Source organism: Vidua chalybeata, chromosome 7, assembly GCF_026979565.1.
Source record: "Vidua chalybeata isolate OUT-0048 chromosome 7, bVidCha1 merged haplotype, whole genome shotgun sequence".
Taxonomy (NCBI): Eukaryota; Metazoa; Chordata; class Aves; order Passeriformes; family Viduidae; genus Vidua; species Vidua chalybeata.
Window position 1 is genome coordinate 24,857,847 of NC_071536.1, and position 20,879 is coordinate 24,878,725.

Below are 20,879 nucleotides of genomic sequence, written 5' to 3' on the forward strand. Positions count from 1 at the left end.
AGATGGCGGCGGCGGCGGGGCGCGGGCTGCTGGCGGCGGGGCTGTTCAGCGGGCGGGTCGCCATTGTCACCGGCGGCGGCACCGGCATCGGCAAGGCCATCGCCGCCGACCTGCTGGCGCTAGGTGGGCGCGGGGCGGGCTCCGCAGGAAGCCCCGGTGGGGCCGCGGGGCCAGGCGGGTGTTGGGAGGGCGGATGGAGTTTGAGGGGCCGTCAGAAGTGCCCGCGGGCTGTGCTGCCTTTTGGGGGCTGACGGCGCTCGGGGACGGTGCAAGGAGCCCGTGGTTGGGACATTGTGACAGGGTCAGCAAGGGGTACGAGGTGAGGTTGATGTGGCACTGTGCCTTTTGGCCCGCAAAACACTCGCTATTTTAAACACAGAGGTCAGTGAGGTTATGTTAAACCAGGACCCTTTCTCTCAGACTCTATCTTCAGTGACTTCTCGTCTTGCTTCAACTGGAGGATTTACGAGGCTGTTGAACCTTGATTCTTACAGAGCAGCATCCTTAAACTGCTGCCCGCACAGTCTCTATCTTAGAGACGTGGTGCTTGTCTCAGTGTCTGCGATTTCAGGAACGTCCTGAAATTGAAGAACATCTTAATGATGCACGGCGTAGCTTTTCTTTCCACGCTGAATACAGAGAAGTGGTAAAACCTAGAGTGAAAGGCAGTCTCCTGACTTTTTGATATGAGACCAGGAGAGGTAGAAATGACTCCTACATCCTACATCCACCTTGCAACACCTTTCCTGCAGATTTCAACATCAGTGCTAGGGATGGTCGGCATCAGATGGGGTTTGGATAGTTTATTGTCATGATTAGATTCAGCGCCTTCAGAATACCAACGCTAGTGTTACACCTCTCGGTGTCACACTCCCGTGGTTTGTTGGAATGTGCACCACTGCACTGCATCGTAAAGAGCTTTCTTTGTTAAGGCTGTGCTGGGAGACATCTCTGTCTCTCCTGGCCTTTGTGCCGCAGCTTTCCGCTTGCTTTGTACAGCTGAATGGAGGATTAGTTCTATTATTGGGGAACTGAGTATTTTTTTTTTAAGGTGTCCTTACATGCTGCTTTAAAGAGATACTTTTTAAGCATCATCACTCTGTTGGTTGGTGATGTTACCCAGTTATCTTAAAATTGTGCTTAATTTGATCTTTGCTGTTTTTTTCAAGCAAAGTACAATAACAAAAGTGTGTCCGTAACAGCCTAAATAGAACACAACAGAAAACAAATCTATACAAAGCACATGAAGAAATGAAGAAAGAAAATGAGAAATGAAGAAAGAGCTATAAAGGGCTTAAAACTGACTTAGTAACCTTCCTTACCTGTAGACTTGCATGTTACTCCTTACAAGATGATGATTAGGAACTATTGCCATGTATACCCTGCACTTCGGGTAAGGGAGACTGGTTCTTACAAGCATAGGAGCAGTGACACATAATGCTAGTCATGATATACATTTTTTATATAACCAGTCTCCTTTGAGGCCTTCTGGGCAAATTTAAACCTTTTATCTGGAAACTTGTGCCCTTTTCCCTGACCCTATCAGGAAATGGTCTGGTCATTCTTTGTGAAGAAAATTAAGTGACGTTGTCAGCTTGCACAGTATGTACCAAATGCTCTTCAGTGATTAGCATCTCTCCCTCTCCCAATCAGTACATTTAGCAAAAATATAGACTCTTACTGGACCTTATTCTATATCAATGTGTGTATTAATAAGCACTTAAATTAGTAAATACAGCTGGGCTACTGTGATTCAGTATTCTGTGTTAATTGGTAATTGTGTGTGGCATTTTATGAACTTTTTTTTAGTTAGGTGGTTGTGCAAGTGACTGGAGTTCTTAATTTAAAAAAAAATCAGGAGACCTCAGAGACAACTGTCTCTATATATGTTGTTTTAAGATGGCTGCTAGTTAAAGGTGAAGCTCCTATTCCTAAGGATATGTAGTTGTAAAGCCTCTCCCTGGAAGAATTAAACTCCTCTATTTTTAATATTTTTTTTAATACATAGTTTCACAAGACAGCCTGAGTCAAATGAACAGCTTGCTGCTCTTTCCTCCCCCTAGTTATTTTGAGTTGATTCTGGTGTTTGCTTGATCGCATGAGAGGCCAAATTCCACTCTGCAACAGAGGGAGGGGGGAAACCTCCACACCTGGCAAGATGCTAACTTTTCCTTTTTTTTTTTTTTTTTTTCTGGTTGAGGATGGTTTATATTGAAGCAGATGTGCAGCAGACCTGATATGAAGAGATTACTTCTGCTTTCTGCTGAATTACTAAGATGATGGAAGGAGCAAGACCTCCATGTCTGCTTGTCTAATAATTTGCTTATCCATTGCATGATATTGCATGCCTGCTGGATTTGCACTGGGAATTAATTTAGTGTCCTTTGGTTTAGTCTGTGTAATAACAATTGCTGAAGCCTTAAAGCTGTCCTGAGTCCACTAGTGTGACAGAAGAAATTAGACTGGTTTCAGTATGAGTGCTTGACTTAAATTTGGCACCTGCATTGTTTTTCTCTGTAAAATGAATTGTTCTGCCTCCAAATGCTGAAAAAAAAAAAGAGTACTTGAGCTCCTGCCTTATTTTTTTTCTCTCCTTTCTGCAGCTAGGATTCTGCAGTGCCACAGGGAGGGCTCTGTTCCCACTGTCTGTAGACTGCAGATAGGGATTAATCTTGTGAGGCTATTATCCTTTCCTTCAGTCGCTGTAGTTAAAAACCAGACCATTACATTTCCTCACTGCTAGTCAAAATTATTGCCAGTTGTACAAGAAGATTATTTTTGTGGTTCTAAGAGCAAGCATTTTTTGTAATCAAGACCTGCTGAAACATCTTTAAATCACTTAATTGATAAATGAGGCAGTTGTGAGCAGAAGCAGCAGAAGTGATGTCTAAAAGATGTTTTGCTGACTCTGCAACTCACAGGCTATCTTCTCTTCTGCAGGAAGGAGAGGAAATCTTGGTTTTTTAATTGCTCTTTTCCTGGCACAAAGGGATCTTGTTGCTAAGAAGCATCTGACATCAGTCATTTCTCTTTCTTGCAAGAACTTCAAGACTCTATTTTCTAGTCAGTGACTAATAAATGCACATCCTACAAGATATGTCCATGATGTTACTAAAAAAAAAATAGCATCATTTTGTTAGCTGAATGATGTTTCATTTTGTCTCTACAGGTTGCAGTGTTGTTATTGCCTCTCGTAAATTTGACCGATTAAAAGCCGCTGCAGAAGAGCTGAATACCAGATTTGCTTCCATGAGTCCTGCCCAAGTGACCCCCATAGAGTGCAATATCCGCAAAGAAGAGGAGGTAAAGATGAGTGACCTTGTTCTGGGGCTTAACGTACCAAAAGCATATTGTATATATAAATTGTCAGATCTCTAAAGATTTCTAGCCTTCTCAAAAGTAGCTTAGATCAGGAGAAAGGTGGAACAAAGATCAGTTAAATTGATCTGGTTAGGTGTGCTTCCCAAGGGAAGACATTTGTTAGCCACCTAAGCAAAAAAGCATTTGTAAATATTGGCAAATATTTTTCTGATCACGCTTACGTATTTCTGGTATTTCTGGGAGATGCAGGCCTTGGAACTGGCATGTTCTACAGCGAGCCAGAGCCCACTTAGCATGATTCTTTGTCACATTGCTGTGACAGAAGTGAGTGGGTGTAAACTTGTGAAGATGGAGACCTCAGAATAGTTCCTTCAAACAGGAAGGTATAGCATGGAATCCGAATGCTTGTGACTTGACACAAGTGCCCTGCATTGTCAGTTTGGCCTGTAGTAAAGCCAAAAAACCCCACAGATATATAATATTATAGCCATGTCAGAAATTTTGGTTACAGTTTGAGGCATGCCTCATTGCAAACTCTGTTACTGTTCAAGTTGATTTTTAAATCTTTTCTTCATATTACAGAAAATGGAAGATCAAGAGCAAAAGTACATAATCCAGGTTCTTCAGAAGTCTGCATACACCTCCTAATTCTTTTTATCTCTGTAGTTAAATATTTAAAAGTCCAGCTTCAGGTTGGATTTTTGACTTTTTGAAGACAGATAGAAAATTTTCCAATAACCACTGATTGCTTCATTTTTCTAAACCACTCAAGGTCTCCCTTAACCTAGACATTAATGACCTTCAGTAGCTATAAGGATTCTGGAAATATCTATCCTAAAATATAGCCATAAAACAAATAAAAATTTAAATTCTTCCCTTGTGGAACAGTTCGTGCCATAAAGTATTTATAGTGATATACTCCGACTTTCTCTCCTGAAGGAGATGAACCCTGGGGCTGTGCAGTATGTCACTTCACCTAGCAGTGAATTTTAGGTGTGTATTTACTGGCATCAGCAGTGCAACATAATAGGTTATGGCAGATGTCAGAGGGCAAGTTGCATGATTAAAGCTACAGGAAAGAGGAGCGGTAAAGAGGAAAAAAGGTTTAAGCTTTTTTTCAGGTCTATTTCTTGTAGAAAGTACTCTGGCTTGCTTAATAACCTTCTGGAGGTGAATCTCATTTCTGTAAGAGTGTGAAATTGATTTGTGGGAACTACAGCCTTCTGGGAGATGGTTTGGGGCTTGCTTAGATGGTGAAATGGGGTAATCTCCACTAAACTGCAGTTCCTTCTTTGTTTGCTGCTTAATTGTGGCTAAATACCTGTTTAACAAAACAGGCATAAGTGGCTTTGGAAATTTTTGAAGGTGATTTTCCAGCCTTCTTTATAATGCTGTGTAATGAGTTTAGGCATTATTCTGTGTAATGGGTAGCCATACTGATACTTGAAGAAACTTTTGTCTTTGTTATTACCTTGCAGTTTTATCATAGAATTATCCTGTTTCAAATTTAAACTCTACCCATTTACAGGCACACCAGAACTTTCCTAGAACTTTTCATATGATATTAGTGAAGCTTCTATTGGATGTCTCCTATCAGTGGAGAGACTTCAGAAGATAAAGGCAAATTAAACTCTAGTCTTGAACTTTTCAGTCATTGATTTAGTCTTATGGTTTGACTCACTTCAGTTCTGCAACTGCTCTTATTTATTTCTGTTAAAGTCCTATTTAGAAAAATATTACTATAAAAATTTCATGGGCCTTTTGCTGACAATCTGAATAAGGAATGCAATTTCTGTTGCATATTAACATAAGAACTTGTGTGCCTGGTAGATATTTCTCCATTCCAGATGCCCGTCTCCAAAACCAGATATTTTATTGGTTAGAGACTTCCTGTAAGTTTTGTTCTTTAGCTTGTGCCTCTCTGGCTCTGTTCTCTTCTTAATGCTGAGATTCTCAAAGATTGCTAAGTCTTGGCCATGTGTTACTTAATTCTAAATTTACTGTTTGACCAGAAATTTGTGTTTTCAGCTCTCAAATTTCAGCTCTCAAATTAGTGAGGATAGCGCTTCCTTACACTTTGGTTTTTAAGTGTAAACTAGATAAACTCAAATTAACAATTGTTAACTTACACTGCTAAGAACTGTCAGAACTGAGGTATATGGCAGGTTTTCCACCTCCCACTGCTTACTATTGCTAATTTATTATGTCTCTTAGAGCAGCAATGGTGAAAAGTACTTTTTTCCTAATTTGCACTTGCTTGCCTTGTGGGAACTGGAGGAAAAGTACCTTTGGGCTTTTACTTTGATTCAGAGTATTATACATCCACTTTCAAAACATATTCCATTCTTAACTTAAAATTTAGTGCCTGGGACTTGGAGTCATAGGAACAGGAATCAGTAAAAGATGTTGTTAAGGATTTTTCTAGCCTAGGAGGCAAATACTGAGTAGAGGTAACACAGTAATATAACTCACTTCACTATTTTCATAAATACAGGAAGAGCTTCCTGTTACAGTGTAAGAGGGGATGGGAGGGCATGTCAACTTTTGGTTTCCCTCACGAAAAAAGTGAGACTAGTTACAACTGTGTTGGGTCTGTGTGCTACTCATTAGTAACATTACAACTCATTGTTTGCTTTCAGCTTAGTATGAGTGAAGAGTATTTACCTCAGAAATCATGGGAGCACATTGTTGGGTAGAGAGGAACAGCCTCTGCAAGAATTCCGTGTGAGTCACTACATCCTCCTTCTTAGTTCTTATACCAGGTACCAAAGAACATGTGCAGGAGAAAAACATTATAAATGTTTCAACAGAAAAAAAATAGGAGTTCAAACTCCCTTAGATGTCAGAAGTGATCTATCACAAGCTTCAAAGCCCAGGAAGTTTCCTGAAGAACTGCATAATTCATTTAATATATCATTTTCTCTGACATCTCAGAAGTTTTTCTAAGAGTAAATCTTTGTTTTAAAGGAAGCCACCTTGATCACCTGTAGGAACAAGCCATTTCTTCTTATTGCAGAATGTCATTTTTTTGAGCCCTCCTTCTCCATCAGTTGTTCTGCATTTCTCTAAAGGTCTCTATAAATTTTGTCCTGGTTTGAATTTTTTAAACTGGAGGGAGGGACTTTGAATAGGGAAAATTTAAGAAAGATGAAGGTGCTTTCAAATTGCCAAAAGATTATTTTTTGCCTCCTATTGCAAATCTTAAAGTAACTGACCTGCTTTGAAGATGACACGGTTCATGCCTCTAGTTTGGATCTGTGAAATTCAAGCATTAGAAGGTTCATCCCTCATCATGTAGTCCAGAATGTTTGTTGGAGCTCTTTCTAGCCTAGAATGAGGCAAAGAAGGTACAGTGAATTAATTACTGCAGAAACTTGATGGCAAATATCATGGGAATAGCTTAATGAATTAATATTTTTAAGTCTCTAAATCTTCATCCTCAGAAGTCCTTTTGCTTTCTAGCAAAGCTTACTTTTTGTTTAATGTGCAAGAAATAATCCTGCTTGATGGAGGATTTTCAACCACTGCATAACCTGTCAGGCTTATTTTTGTCATGAGTTTGCTGCTGCTTTTGACTAGTTTTCCATTGAGTGTTCTGTAAAGGATAAAAAAATCTGTTTTATTTTTAAAAATGGCAGAGTAAAGGGTTCTGGGATAAAAGGACTTAAGGTTTCTCTATGCTGTCATCAGAATATATTTCTATATTCTGTCATAGGGCCTTATCCTGGAGCAGCAACTGTTCACCTGTTCCCTTTCCCTGTGGTTTGGAGTGTATATAGTGATAGATGTTGCTTCTTAGTGATTATGAAGCTGAAGTGATTTTCATTGTTTGCATATTTCCTGGCCTCATAATGTATTGAGAGCAGATCAGTTTGCTCTTGCTGAGATGCAAACCAGACAGTTCTGTGTGCATGTGTATCTTTATTTATCTCTTTTTGTGTCTTAAATTTTGAGCTACACCAAAATCTGTTGGCTGGGACAAGACATGAGGAATAAATGCCTGAGTTAAGGGGTGGAAGGAAGGGAGGGAGACTGAGAGAGACAGAAACCAAGCAGATGATAGTCACAAGCTGTGGATGCAGCAGTGTCCTGTCAGTCTTCTGGGGGTACCACCTTCACACTGGCAAAGTTTCAAGTACCCATGGGGTGGTCACAGGTGCCGTTCCCATGACTTGGGGTGATGTGTGTGAGCAGTTGCTTCCTTTCCCACAGTTTGCCACAGTGGGCATTTTTGTCTGGATGTATTAACCAAGATGTTCTAACCTGATCTTACCTCTGCTAGGCCTGGAATTAATGCTTTCCTGTTGCAAATTCCTCCCTTCTGTGCTTCTCTCAAGTTCCTGCTTTGGTGGCTTATCATCTTATAGTAAGTTCCTTCTGTGGCCTTGACAGTGTTTTGAGACAGGCAGCAGTACTCTTTAAATCCTTACACTTCTAAAGCCTTTTTGCAATACTCTGTGGACAAACATTTCTTTAACTGGCACCTAGATAAGTAGAAGCTTACATGTCTAGGTAAGTGAAAGATAAATCCTTGTACTTCTGTTAGGCCACAGCTGTTCTTGAAATCAGCAATTCAGAATTCTGTTCATGGTGTCTCCTTTCCATACTTGAACTCCAGCAACAGAACCTGCTGCTGGACCAGACCCCGAGGGTAAAATCTGTCAGTTGGACATCAAGAAGGCAACTTCAGACAGACTCAGTACAGTGCTACTTAGCACATACCTTGTGTCTGAGCTCACCAGCAGCTTTTCTTTTCCAATCAACTTTATAGCTTAGCATAGGCTCAGTTGGTTTATAAATACTTAATGCCTGTCTGTGTGAAGCCTGTAATGAAAGACTGGCTTGGTGGGGAGTTGTGGATAAGAGATTCCTGTTGTTGTACTTTTAAATAACACAGCAGTAACACAGTAAAAATACCTGTTACCACTGTGCCAGAATGCCTATTAGCTCTAGCCACCAAATCACAAATCTCTAACAATCTGTAGTGGGTTGTTTGCCTGTGTGTTTTGCTCACTCAGGGTGACCTGTGAATGCATGTGGACATTTGTCCCTTTTCCCTGAGTCGGTGACTGCTGTCATCTCAGTTGTCTGTGAGTATGTGCTACTGCATAATACATCTAAGTTGCAGTCACACACAAAAGTTCCTTATTGCAGTGTTCCAATCTTCTGCTTATGTCTGAAGTGCCTGATTTTGTTATTTTCTGTCTTTTTCAGAAGAATGTCCTAAACTAGTAGCTCTGCTTCATGCAGCTTTGGTTTGCTTTGCTTTGCTTCCAAAGAGACTCTTTAATTGCTTTTCTAAAAAGTTTTTTCCAAGTGGATATTTTAATTATAGCAATAGAAAAGAATCTTCTTTAGTAGTCACTGTGATTTAAATGTGTTCTACCAGACCCTCCTTCTCCCTGTGCTGCTGGCTGCTGTCACCATGTTTACTGTAACTGGGAGAAGCACGGCAGTGATGCTTTTCTACAGCACAGAAGACTTTGTGAAGATTGCTACAGTTGAAGCCATCTGAGCTGTCACTGGAGAGCCTTCTGGCCTTTCCTGGCTTTCAGAAAGCAGAACTGTTATGTGTTTGTTGTTGTTGGGTTTTTGTTTTTCCTGAGAATATGGTGCAACACGTAGGAACAACAACAGTTCCTTAAGTGCAACATATGAACCATTTTGAATTGATATGCTATAGCATAAAACATACATTTTGTCCAGCTGTTGAAAAGTTGCTTTAATGTCTCTTCTCAGTGGATTTTTCTTCCTAATTGGTTTTCAGTCTTTTCTTTTTATCATTCTTAGCAATTTTCCTTCTCTCTCTCTCTCTCTCATCTTTCCACAGTCTGAATAGCCTTAGTCTGTGCAAATCTTCTTTGTACTGAAACCATTTCTGTTCTATAAATGAGCCCATATTTCAGTGACTTACAGAGAATAATATTCAAAGCAACATTCTCAGACTGACAGGGAGAAGAGTTTGATATTGCTGAGCAAAGCATAACTTTTGCTGCCTAGCCAGACATAACTTTCCTTTGCTCACAACAAGAGAAAAGTAAATGCCAGAACGTCCTTGTGGCGTGGCTGTTTTCGCAAGCTGTGAGTTTGGGACTGCTGTCACAGATGTTTTGGTTTTCTGCGTTTTTTCCTCACATCCCACTACCTGCAGTGACTAATAAGTGAGGAATAAGATGACATTCAGAATTTGAAGATTGGATTTAGGTATTGAAATTATTTTCTTAAGGCATTTTTTATCAGCAGGCACTAGTTTTTATACTATATATTTGTTTAGGGTTTTTTTTTTCTTTCCAGAGGTGCATCCTTACAGGATCCATATTGTCCTGTTAAACCATTCTGTGCTGTTAGAAATAAAAGATTAGTAAGTAAATAGTTAGGCAGCCTTTGTGAGACTGGGTTGGTAACACTCATTGTGATATACAGATAATGCATTGCTTGCACTTTTTTTTTGTTTCCGGTGTTCTATTGCTAACTCAATTAAAAAAAAGGCTGATTGATATCTTCCCCTAGCCCAATCTGTTTGAGTGGCAGCATTGCTCCACCTGTTTGGTTTTTTAGGGCTTTTTTGTTCTGTGTTTTTCTTTGACCACAGATACTAGGTTATCTTTTTATATATGCTTGAGTAGGAATAACTGATGCATAGTGCCTAGTTATGATTGATGATGTAAGCAGGAAACAGTCATGTTGTCCCATTTCCTATTTCTTGAGATAAATATTAAATTATTAAGTTGTTGCTATGGAGTTCTTGCTACTATCTTGCAATAATATTTTTGCTAAACAAAACAACTTGTATTTCCAGCATTTTTTTGACTTCATGTTTTTTAGGGTAATTAACTTTCTTGCTCTGTGTAAGAAGACCAGCTATTGTTAACTCATATGTCAGAACTGTAGTGAATATGCTAAACTTCTAGATAAGGATGATAAAACTCCACAAGAAGAGTTAGGTTTTCTATTTAAAATGGTCAGATAAAAATAACAGTAGCTACCTTATATGGAACTTTTTGCAGATCTCATGTGAACACCCCCACTCTTCTGAAAAACATCAGGAGATTCTTAGTAGGTCATATGTAGTGGGCTTTTGTGTCTGTTTGATTTTATAAATCTTCAGCAGCTTAAATCCCCTTCTTCTTTGGGTGCTGGTATTCTATGCAGCACCTGCCTTATACCAGCAAAATTTCCTAAGTAAACATGGATACAGCCCAGTCCTTCTTGGCTGCCTAAACCTGTCATACCAATCTTACAGCCTCTCTGAAGGCTAGACCTCCTCTTTTTCTGTGAAAAGGGCATGAGGGAGAAAATACTGTCTGAGAAAAAATTTGGATGTAGACCTTGATCAGCATACCACACTAACAAATACTGTTTCAGGTAGAAGCTTTGGTGAAGTCTACACTGAGTCTGCATGGGAAAATTGACTTCCTGGTGAATAATGGAGGGGGCCAGTTTGCAAGTCCTTCTGAAGCCATCCGTGCAAAAGGCTGGAATGCCGTGATAGACACAAATCTGACAGGGACCTTCTATTGCTGCAAAGCAGGTAAGGTCTGAACATTAAGGTTTTTACGTTTATTTGGTTTTGTGTTTTACAGAAATACCAGAAGATAAGAAATGTCAAGTCTCCTTAGTCTCAAGCTGTGTCAAGGGAAATATAGGTTGGATATTAGGAAAAAGTTTTTCACAGAAAGAGTGATAAAGTTCTGGAATGGCCTGTGGGGGAGGTGGTGGAGTCAGCATCCCTGGGTGTGTTTAAAAAAAGACTGGTATGGCACTCGATGCCATGGTTTAGTTGAGGTGTTAGGGCACGGGTTAGCCTTGATGATCATGACGGTCTCTTCCAACCTAGTGGTTCTGGTAGTTGTATGAGTTCTTCTTTTCATGCACTTATCTGACAGTGCATATTTGTTTTCCTGAATCTCATCCAAAGCTTTGCATTAAATGGTATATTACATTTGTTCATAAATACAGACATACATTTAGGCAAGCATGATCTGGTTAAGGCCAGGTTTGGGAAGTCAGTTGACTTGGATATTCATTTAAAAGACTGTAAGAAAACCACTTAACTTTCATTGCCTGTATTCACTGCGTAACATAGGAAAATAGTTTTTTCAGGGATATAAATTTAGGCTTAAATTTAAGTATGGTATGTCATTCTCAGATAGCATTTGGAATGTGGAAAGTAAAGTAATTTACATGGAAACATGAAATCTTGATTTCCATCAAGTGCTTCTTTACAATCCTTGAGCCTTACCTCGACTGTTCCTGTTGCCTCATGGCCTCACCTCTGGATTGGCAAGGCTGTGGTACAAGCAGCAGATTGTTTTTCCAAACCAGTATGACAAATGTGTAGTGTGATTGCAGTTAAGACTCCAAATTTGGTTTCCAGTTGGCGAGTTCATTTGTATGCATTTCTTCTGATATTTATAGGTTATCTTCCTCCTTCATACAGTGTACAATGCCTGGATGCAGGAACATGGAGGAGCCATTGTCAACATTACTGCTGCCGTGAGAAATGGCTTTCCTGGAATGTCGTAATATATATTTTCTTTTTATACTTTCCTATATTTTTCTCCCAGAAGTACTAACTGTTCCTAAACACCTCAGAAAGGTGTATACTGGGCAGCAACAGAGTATAGAAATACAGTAGTTAGGTCAAGAGAGAGCAAGAGTATCACTTGGCTGTATGTGTGGGGATCTCTTAATAATCCAGTAGATGGCATCTCTGGTCTCTCTCCATTTGTTTGTAAGAAACTATGAAGCAAGACTTGCCAGTGAAGCTTTATTTGGAAATGGCTTCTTCTGGTTTTAGTTTGTTGTTTTTTTTTTTTTTTTTTAACTTGGAAATTGAGTTTCTGTTGAAGAAATATAAAAATATATTTTGAACAAGTGTTGCATTATCTCTCTTCATCCTCATTCAGGGTTGAATGCTTTCAAAACCAGCACTTTTAAGGAACAGCAGCATATTTTCTCACTAGCTTGTTCTTCACAGTACAGAATAAATAGAGAGATCCACACGGTGGTGCTGAAGCTACAGTTATTTGAGTATCTCCACTGCGGTATCTGGTTCAACTGTCATGGCAAATAGGCTGAAGATGTTTCAGTTTGAGTGAACTAAGAGGAAAAACAAGCTCATTCTGAATAACGGTGAAAAAATTTTCCTAAGTAACCATTGTATGTAGATGGATAGACAAAACTACTTCCAAATTAAATTGAGTTGGAAATTCTTGCAGAAATGTACTGTTGAAAAAGATATGCCTTTACAAGTCCAGCCACCACTCATGCCAAAAGTCACCTGATAGGAGTTTTTTATAGATATTAATTTTGAGCATAGAAGTTGTCATGCCTCCTCACAGTGTGCCTGGAGGTTATGTATTTCTGGCCTAAACATATGAATAAGTTATCTTAGGTTTTTCTTAAGTTTTTCATATTCTTTCCCTGTATTTGAGAAGCTATTGTATCTGTCTTCTCTTAGTCTGTTTTGCTAGGCTAAAGCTGCTAAATTTATTTATTTTCTCTGACTACAACTGTTTACAATTCATTACTGCAGTAATTTTGTTTCCATTTGTTCAAGCTTGTAATCATTTCAGACTGGTTACCTACAGTAGCAAGGCGTAGGAGTTCACTCTAACTCTCGTGTCTCTATCTCCATCCACCTACAGTAATTTTTGAATAGTGATTTACTTTAATCATGTTTGTCATGAATAAAACAATCTTCCAGACCACTGTTCTTCCACGTGTTGCTTTACCTGTGCAAGCTACAGGTAGTTTTACACAGTTTGAACTTCAGTTGTTTCTCTTTTTATAAGCCTTCTCCTGCAGTAGAGTGTAGCTGACCCCATGTTGCATTGGGAAAGAGATTTTAAGTATTTCTGGCAATGACAGGAAATCACAGCATGGCTTGTTTAAACAGTGAAGCTATGGTCAAACTTGGAAACTAGAGAGTCTCTCTTTTCCAGATGCTTGGTCCAGCCACAGAAAACCACTCTGAATACCCTAATGAGTAGAATTAACACTGAACACTCCTAGCTAACGGAACAGATGCTTCCTTTGCTTTCTTTTCTCCACAGGCACTCAGGAGCTGCAAGAGCTGCAGTGGATAATCTAACCAAGACTTTAGCTTTAGAATGGGCTCACAGTGGAGTGAGAATCAACAGTGTTGCTCCCGTAAGTAATGGCAAATAGTCTGATTAAAATCAGCTATTACACATGTTCATAGTTAGAGCTTTTGGACCAAAACGGATTTTTAAATTTATTACCAGTAACTGTTTGTAGATTATTTATATATTTGTTTATTTATAATTTCCTTACTGTGTTCTTTGGACCATTTGACAGTGTTTTGTACTTTTGGATGATGAGTCAGAGGATGTGGGATAAAATTGCTTCTGCTTTCTGCCTTGACTTGGCACGCTTGGTTTTTAGTTTTTTTATAGCTAAATGAAATAATACTGGTAGGAGTTGGTGACCTGTCTTACAAAGCCTTGACATAAAATTACTGAGTGCTCTGTCTTTTAGTAATGGATACTTTACTTCTGAGTTTGGGAAACCTTTTCTGTTTGAGGTTCAGGTATGCTGATGGTTTTCACCTATGTTTACAAACTTATTTTGAAAATCTCTGAATGTTTCACATAATGCCTTTTACTTTGTCTCCTACATGTTAAGTTAGTTTAGCTTTAGGCATATAAAGAGACTGTAGTTGGATGTACCTTCTCTCAGAGAAATCATATATTAAAATGTGCGTTTTGATTTTTTTCATAAAAAACTCATGCAGACAGGAAACCACTATACAGGTCACCTAAAATATGCCTGCCACATTTCTGAGGAAGTAGACAGCAGGTAGAGTTGTTTTAAATAACTGTATAGAAAGAGCTGCAGATTTTGTAGTGCTGCAGATACAAAAGTTATATAGAAGCTCTAGCCTTGACATTTGAGAATGTGTGATCTGTTGTAATTTTCTCTTATCCACAATTTATTTCGCATGTTTACTCCCTTGAAATTAAAGAGGAAACAAAAATTTTGTCCAGCTACTTCTACAGTCAGAATTTAGCTTATTTCACAGTGAGTGTCATAAGTGAAGTGTCATGTTTGTTTAAGTGATCTCTAGGAAGATCTTGCTACTATTTTTGTAGAATGTCTGTGTATTCTGTTGTGCTTCTTGTCCTAAAACATCTGGCTTGCTTTGTTTGGCATAGCATAGAATGCTTAATGACAGATGTGTGTTAATCATTCAGGTAAAGGCTTTTATGTAACCTTTGTGAGACCCAGTTCATCTGGAGACATGTTAAATATTAAGATGCACTGACTTGTATTTCCTGTTTATCTGTTTTTTCTGATTTATCAAGTCTTGGGGAAGTAAGTAATTAAGACAGCATTATTATGTGAATATACTTTTCAGGCATGCTAATTACCTAATGAATCATGCTGATTAGATATTATAGCACATGTCAGGAGACATTTTTGACAAGCAAACACTTCAGAGCTTTGGCTCTTTCAGAAGTATTTGCTAGCTTTGTTACTATGCTGGTAACAAAAGTCCATGTTGTAGTTACAATAATACTTCTGTCACCTTTGTGGACCCCTCAGGTTGTGGTAACAATTCAAAATTGTTACTGCTTTATGGGAGGAGAGTAACCTGTAGGGAATGGATACACAGAGAGGGAAGTGAGCATTCTGAAAGAAGGAGTTTCACATACATTATACAGGTTATATAGATTTTCAAAATCTTAGTATATGCTTCATGGGTGAATTCAAATTTTGCTATTTTGCTTAAACTTGAGTCCCAAAAGTTCTGTCCTAACTGGTGGATGTAACTCTGTGTTCACATTGCCATCTTCCTTCTCAGAACTTCCTTCTCACCAGTCACTCTGGTGACTGTGTGGTCACCAGAGCAAACACAGTCATCTTTTTCTGCTTCTGGAGCAGCTAAGTAAGGAGAGTCAGAATTCTGACTGAAATCTGTCTGCTTCTGTAAGTCACAATAAATCGGTCTAGTGCTCCTACAGATGACAAGAAACTTTTGAGAATTTATTCTTGAGGCTTTGTAGTTTTCTGCTGTAATTTAACATTAAATGCTTGAAATTTCAAAGCAGCATCTGAGTTTTTTTAAACTCCACTTTTTTGTTATTGAAGTGACAGCAGAGAATTGGAATAATCAGAATTATTGTGCTTGAACGGAGATGTGGCTGGCAGCCAAATTACCTTCTTGTATGAATTATACTATGCCATTACATTCGGAAACTTGTATTCAAGTGCTCTTTAGATAGTTCAGTCCCACAGAAAATCAGTACTGACAACTTCACAATTTTAGAATGATCAGTTTAAATGTATGCAAGAGAACTTAAGTTTCACTGGGCTGTTTTTAAATAGGGACTGGTATTTTCGGAAACTGCTGTTGCAAACTATGGAGAACAAGGTGTAATGATGTGGTTAAAGAGCATACCAAAGGTTCCTGCCAAGAGGTCAGCTGTTCCTGAGGAGGTAATGTATTTCAGAATGCTTCTGATTTGCCTACTTCTGTGTCTCTATTTTGAAGCCATTTCATTATATGGAGAACAAAAAAGATTTAATTTTGCACTGTGATGGAATATTTAAAAAGAAGAAAGCTTGTAGCAATGTGTGGTTTTGCCAAGTGAGAGACTTAACCAGTAGTACAGAAAATTTCATTCAGCTGCCTCTTACAGCTGAAGTGTTTGACAGTAGACATTATTTCTTGAAAAAGTTGACTTCAACAGGAAGGACTGAAAGAATGAATATTAAGGGAGAAAAAGTGTATCTTAAATACACTTAGCTCTCTTCCACAAAGAATGTGCATCTTTGATAAACTGATCAACCTTTTTTGTTGTTTTTTGGTATCTGATGCTGCTCTGTGACAGCTTTCTGGTTTTCTTCTGTTAAATACTTGATGTTTGTGGCTGGAAGGACAGCTTTAAGGCTGTTACAGTTTTCATTACTAAGTAGAAAATCTTACTAGATCTTGCCTGTCAAAGTTTTCACAAGCTTCTTTGACATGAACAATTCCCGTCAGTTTAAGAAATTTAAAATTTGAGATTTTAAAATTAAGATTTTAAAATGTCATTCTTTTGCCAGATCTCTCCTGCAGTATGTTTCCTGCTGTCTCCAGCTGCATCATTCATAACTGGGATAACCATGGTCGTGGATGGTGGCCAGAGTTTGTACGGCCATAGCCTAGAAATACCCGGTAAGAAACGGGCTCCAAAATAATGCCCTTCAAGGCACTGAAGTTGTACAGGACACAAAAGTAAGATGTCTAGTTTCTCAATCAACAAAGTAAATTCTTTTATTTGTTTTCCTCAGATCATGACAGATGGCCCTCACCACCAGAAGGAAAAAATTCTGAAATGCTGAAAAAGCTTGTTTCTGGCAAGTTCAAAGCAAAGCTGTAAAAGAAAGAGATATTACCCTTGCTAATAATCTCACATTGTGATTTGGCCTTATTATTCTCAGTAATAATTTTTTTTGCTTATATGTAACTACATTAAGTGCCTTGATTTTTCTTGGTTTATATTTAAAACTTTTGAAAGTCTTTACATTGTACATGTCTTCTTTGAAAAGTCTCACTCTGAAAACATTCAGTCTTTTGGGAAGGGAAAAGATGTAAAAGACCATCCATTTGCACAGGCATTAAGTAATGAAGAATCCCAGCAAGAAGGGAATACAAAGTATACTTATTTTGCAGTGAAGAAGGAATGTTTAGGAATCCTTCTGTCCTTGATGAATTTACAGAGAAGGTAATTTAAATATTTTACTATTAATTGCATCAGTAACCCTTGGGTCAGGGTTAGCTCTACACTACTTCTGTTCAGCCACATACTGAGTGTTAATCAATGGTTTTAAAGACCAAGCAGAGTATGTATTTCTCTGAAAATAAATAAAAATAAGATGGAATACTGTTATTAATGTTTCAAACTAATATGTCATATCATATTTTGAATGTTTTGAATTGTTTGAAGATATAATGACATAATGGAGTTAAGGTGGCTGCAACTTAAATTTGATAACAGAATAAGCAGATAATAAATGCAGTGATGGAAAACTGTATAGATTCAATAATTTAACATGCAAAATCCATGGTGTATATTGTAGTGCTCTCTGCAGTATGCTACACTAGTAAAGGAGAAATTTGGAATTCTTCATTTGCCAGCCAAAACACCTTTTATCCATACTTGTTGTCTTACAATGTTAGCAGAATTTTTTTCATTACTATCTTTAAGTGTGGTTTTTGTGAACAATGCAGAGATGCCATTTAAAAAACGGAAGTCTTGTAATACATCACTTGAAGAGGCTATATTTGTAAATTTTTTGTTCACTTTAAGGCAAATGTTCCTATGTCTGCTCACTTTAGTGAAAATACAAAAATTACGTAATGACTCTGTTTGCTGTAAAAACTGAAATTCCTGGAATCAAGTTGCTACTATAGAAGGGTACTTTTAGTACTTCATTTTTGATGGTTGGTTTTTCTCTGCAAAGATGTTTGACTTTCGTGTCTCTCAGTATTCTTATATAGGTACACGTAGATTGCTTTTTCATGAAAATGAAATGAATGCCAGTTTGGGGGGGGGGTGGGTAGTTTGAGCCATCATGTGTGTTCTTTCTGCTTTATCCTCTTTCCTTAGTAACTGAACAGTCATTTATGTGACTGTGAGAAATTGGTACAGAGGTAAAGCCAACTTTTTTCAAACCTCTTGTGCAAGGTATATTTTGTTTATTGCAAATACTAGTTCAGGGTACTCAGCAAGGAGATTCCTGGAAGCAAATGCACTTGTTAGATAACTTACTCTAGAAGTCTAGCCCATTGTATTCAAATGAAATTATTTAGTTTATTAACACATCGTTTTGACATTCTTGACATCTTTCTGGAAAAGAAGGTTAACATGAATAAGCTTGAGACTTGTGGAACTTACTTCCTCTTTATGTTTGACTGTGAGTTTCTATGGTACATTTCTAAGCCATGTACTGTGGCTTTAAAGTGAAATGGAAGTGAATTGATTACTTATATTATATCCCAGAAATGTTCACTGAAATATTTGGGTACAAACGTGAAAATCATCAATTTTTAATCTTGCAAATTTCCTCTTTAACTATGCTATAGTGTGAATATTCATAAAGAGGGGAAGTTTATATGTAATGATGGTGAAATTAATCATTCACCTCAGGAAATCATGAGAACATTAGAAAGGTGAGCATTCTCCTGTGTGGGAGACAGGTTCAGTCTGCAGTTAATAAATTTCTTCACAAGTAAAACTATAATAAACCTTTCTGCTTGTGCTGAATACAATTTGACCTTGCCTTCTTCAACTTTCAGCAAAGCAATGGATGTACTAAGAAGATGTAAGTTAATTCTTTAGAAGAGGCTGTGTGTGCTTTTTCTTTTTAACTGGCAGGAAGTTGAAATAGGCAGCATTTGTGGAGCTGTAATGTGCTCAGCTTAGTGCAATAGGATAACATAATCAGAATACTCTAAGGGTAAATCTGTTATAAAAATACGGAAAATACATCCTCGGAAGGAGAAGGGGACACATCAGTGTTGTCTGCTTTTCTCTGCTTTTTCTTTTTTTTCCCCAGTAATAATATCAAGGTTCCCTCATGAGCTGAAGCTTACGGTGCATAATATTAACATTTTAATCACAATTGTTTATATATTAGGATAGTAAATCCCTTGCTGTAATGGTTTTGCAGTAATCACAGCCTTTCCTTTATTATTTGGATTTATTTTTGTTTTTATTTGTATTTTGGGGGATTTACTTTGTTTTTGTTGTTTTAATCTTGCACCATGGATTACATGAAGTGTTTAATTCTCAGAACAGAGGTTTTATTTTGGTCTTGCCTCTTTGGTCCACTTTTACGTAGATTAAAATTATTTTAAAAGTTTTGCAGCACCTTGCAGAAACCCAGTATTGTGTCAGCTGGCAGCAAGAATGTTTCAGGTTTCTGCTGTAGTGCTGCAGATAATATCAACTGTAGCAACGCTCTTCCTATGCCAACAGCCCTTGATCAAAGGGCATTGAGAGGTTAAAAGAAATGGGTGTGGTAGCAAAAACATCCTTGACCTTAAGATTGGGGTATCTGGAGTTCAGAGAACAGGACTTTATTTTATTTGATTTATTGTACAAGGGAGGCGAAAGCAACTATGAGAAAAGGGCTAAGGAACCTCAGGAAGAATCAAGATTTGCTGACCAAACACTGAAATGTAAACATTTGCTGGACTGTATAATTGTAATGAGCAAAGAGAAGAATGTTGGAATGACAGTTACATTTACCATTCTGTTAGAAATCTCTTTTTGTTTGCTTTAGTATTTACCTCTGGCTAAACCTCTGCCTATTCTGCCTATCTTTTATCAGATATTCATTTGATGGATGAATAGATGCTTACCAACTGCTACAATACACCACGATCTGGTGTTATATCTGAATATGTGTCATAGAACTTCACATTTGTGACAGCAGTGTAATTCACTGAAGGGGAACTTCTATCAATTTCTGTCAACTGCACTTGCCTTATGTTTTACATAAGATACAGATACTCTTTGTATCTGTACTCTTAAGCAGAATATTGTTCATTCAGGGTATTTATTTAGGATAAAGTGAAGTCTGATTATTCTGTGGGTTTACTTAGTGTAAAATGAAGTCTGTGTTGTAAAAATCTTCATTCTTTCAAGATTAACAGTTGTGTTTGCTAAAGGGAGAATAGTCTGTGCAGTGTCATTCTGCAGTAAGGTCCCCTGTCTGCTTTAAGATGTAAATGAACAAATATCAGGCAACCATTGCTTGTTACAAGCTTTTATGGCTGTGTTTAGTCTTCTGAACAGTCACACAGAATATCCCCTATAATCTTTAAGAAAGTGTGCTCTTTGCAAGATAGTGTCATTTCATATACTTCTAATCAGCATCTCCCAGTTTCCCCTTGCCATCTCAAATAGCAGCCTTGTGTTAAATGGCTGAGTGCTGCAGATGTTAGGGGAATTGCCTTATTAGTAAAGTCAACAGTGTTCCTGAAAATGGCTGAGTCCTAAAGGTAAATGAGTTGCTTCATAAAATTCAGTGATGGCGTTGGAGCAGACAAATCTTTCAGTACTGCTGCCCAAGATCACTTAGTGTGTATTACATTTTTGTAAGTCTTCCAGCAGTGGTTTAGGACTGTGCTCCCCAAGATATTTGCTTTTCCTTTCTTTTTGCATCAGCCTTACAGTGATGGTGCATTTGGATTGGGTGGAAGTGGTGAGATGCAGGCACTTGTTTCCTTCTCTCATGGAAGACAGATGAGCATAGCACACATGACTAGCAAAGGTTTGAAATAATACTGCTGTTTCCTCAATGCATGTGAGCTGGATTTAAGTTTATAAACAGACTGTTGGCCCTCCTGCTGGTGAGGAAAGACTCTGGATTATGTTATAACGTCTTGGCATCTCGAGCTTTACCCTACTGCAGTTCCCAGAAGAAGCCATTTTGACTTCTGTTATCTGCTTTGTCTCCAGCAGCTTGTTTCTCTGTCAGTTAACCCCTCCTTTGATTAAATATATATTAAATTAATCACTAACTTACCCTTTTCTGGA

General features: G+C 38.1%; 2 protein-coding genes across 3 annotated transcripts in view; one reads left to right on the forward strand and one right to left on the reverse strand.

Moving 5' to 3' along the window:
- TMEM169 (transmembrane protein 169) overlaps positions 1–20,879 on the reverse strand; it is a 40,270-nt gene that overhangs the window by 17,132 nt on the left and 2,259 nt on the right. The window contains exons 1-2 of one of the 2 annotated variants that reach the window (XM_053948386.1): positions 7,595–7,682; positions 6,537–6,649 (exon numbers count right to left, since the gene is read on the reverse strand). The gene's annotated coding sequence lies outside the window, so the exon portion shown is untranslated. Of the gene's footprint in view, positions 1–6,536; positions 6,650–7,594; positions 7,683–20,879 lie in introns of those variants that run through there. The other variant, XM_053948385.1, reaches the window with a different exon arrangement.
- On the forward strand, positions 3–20,867 carry PECR (peroxisomal trans-2-enoyl-CoA reductase). The gene is made up of 8 exons (XM_053948388.1): positions 3–123; positions 3,170–3,303; positions 10,687–10,852; positions 11,762–11,843; positions 13,380–13,476; positions 15,676–15,786; positions 16,396–16,507; positions 16,624–20,867. Exons 1-8 carry the CDS (start codon positions 3–5, stop codon positions 16,710–16,712), a joined length of 912 nt encoding a protein of 303 aa, XP_053804363.1. The 3' UTR covers positions 16,713–20,867.

What these genes read in the sequence shown, in the direction of transcription:
- PECR (XM_053948388.1), top strand. Translation starts at nt 3, where the DNA reads ATGGCGGCGGCGGCGGGGCGCGGGCTGCTGGCGGCGGGGCTGTTCAGC. An exon ending in CTTCTATTGCTGCAAAGCAG is followed by an intron (nt 10,853 to 11,761) that starts GTAAGGTCTGAA and finishes TCCTTCATACAG; the next exon opens with TGTACAATGCCTGGATGCAG. An exon ending in AATGGCTTTCCTGGAATGTC is followed by an intron (nt 11,844 to 13,379) that starts GTAATATATATT and finishes TTTTCTCCACAG; the next exon opens with GCACTCAGGAGCTGCAAGAG.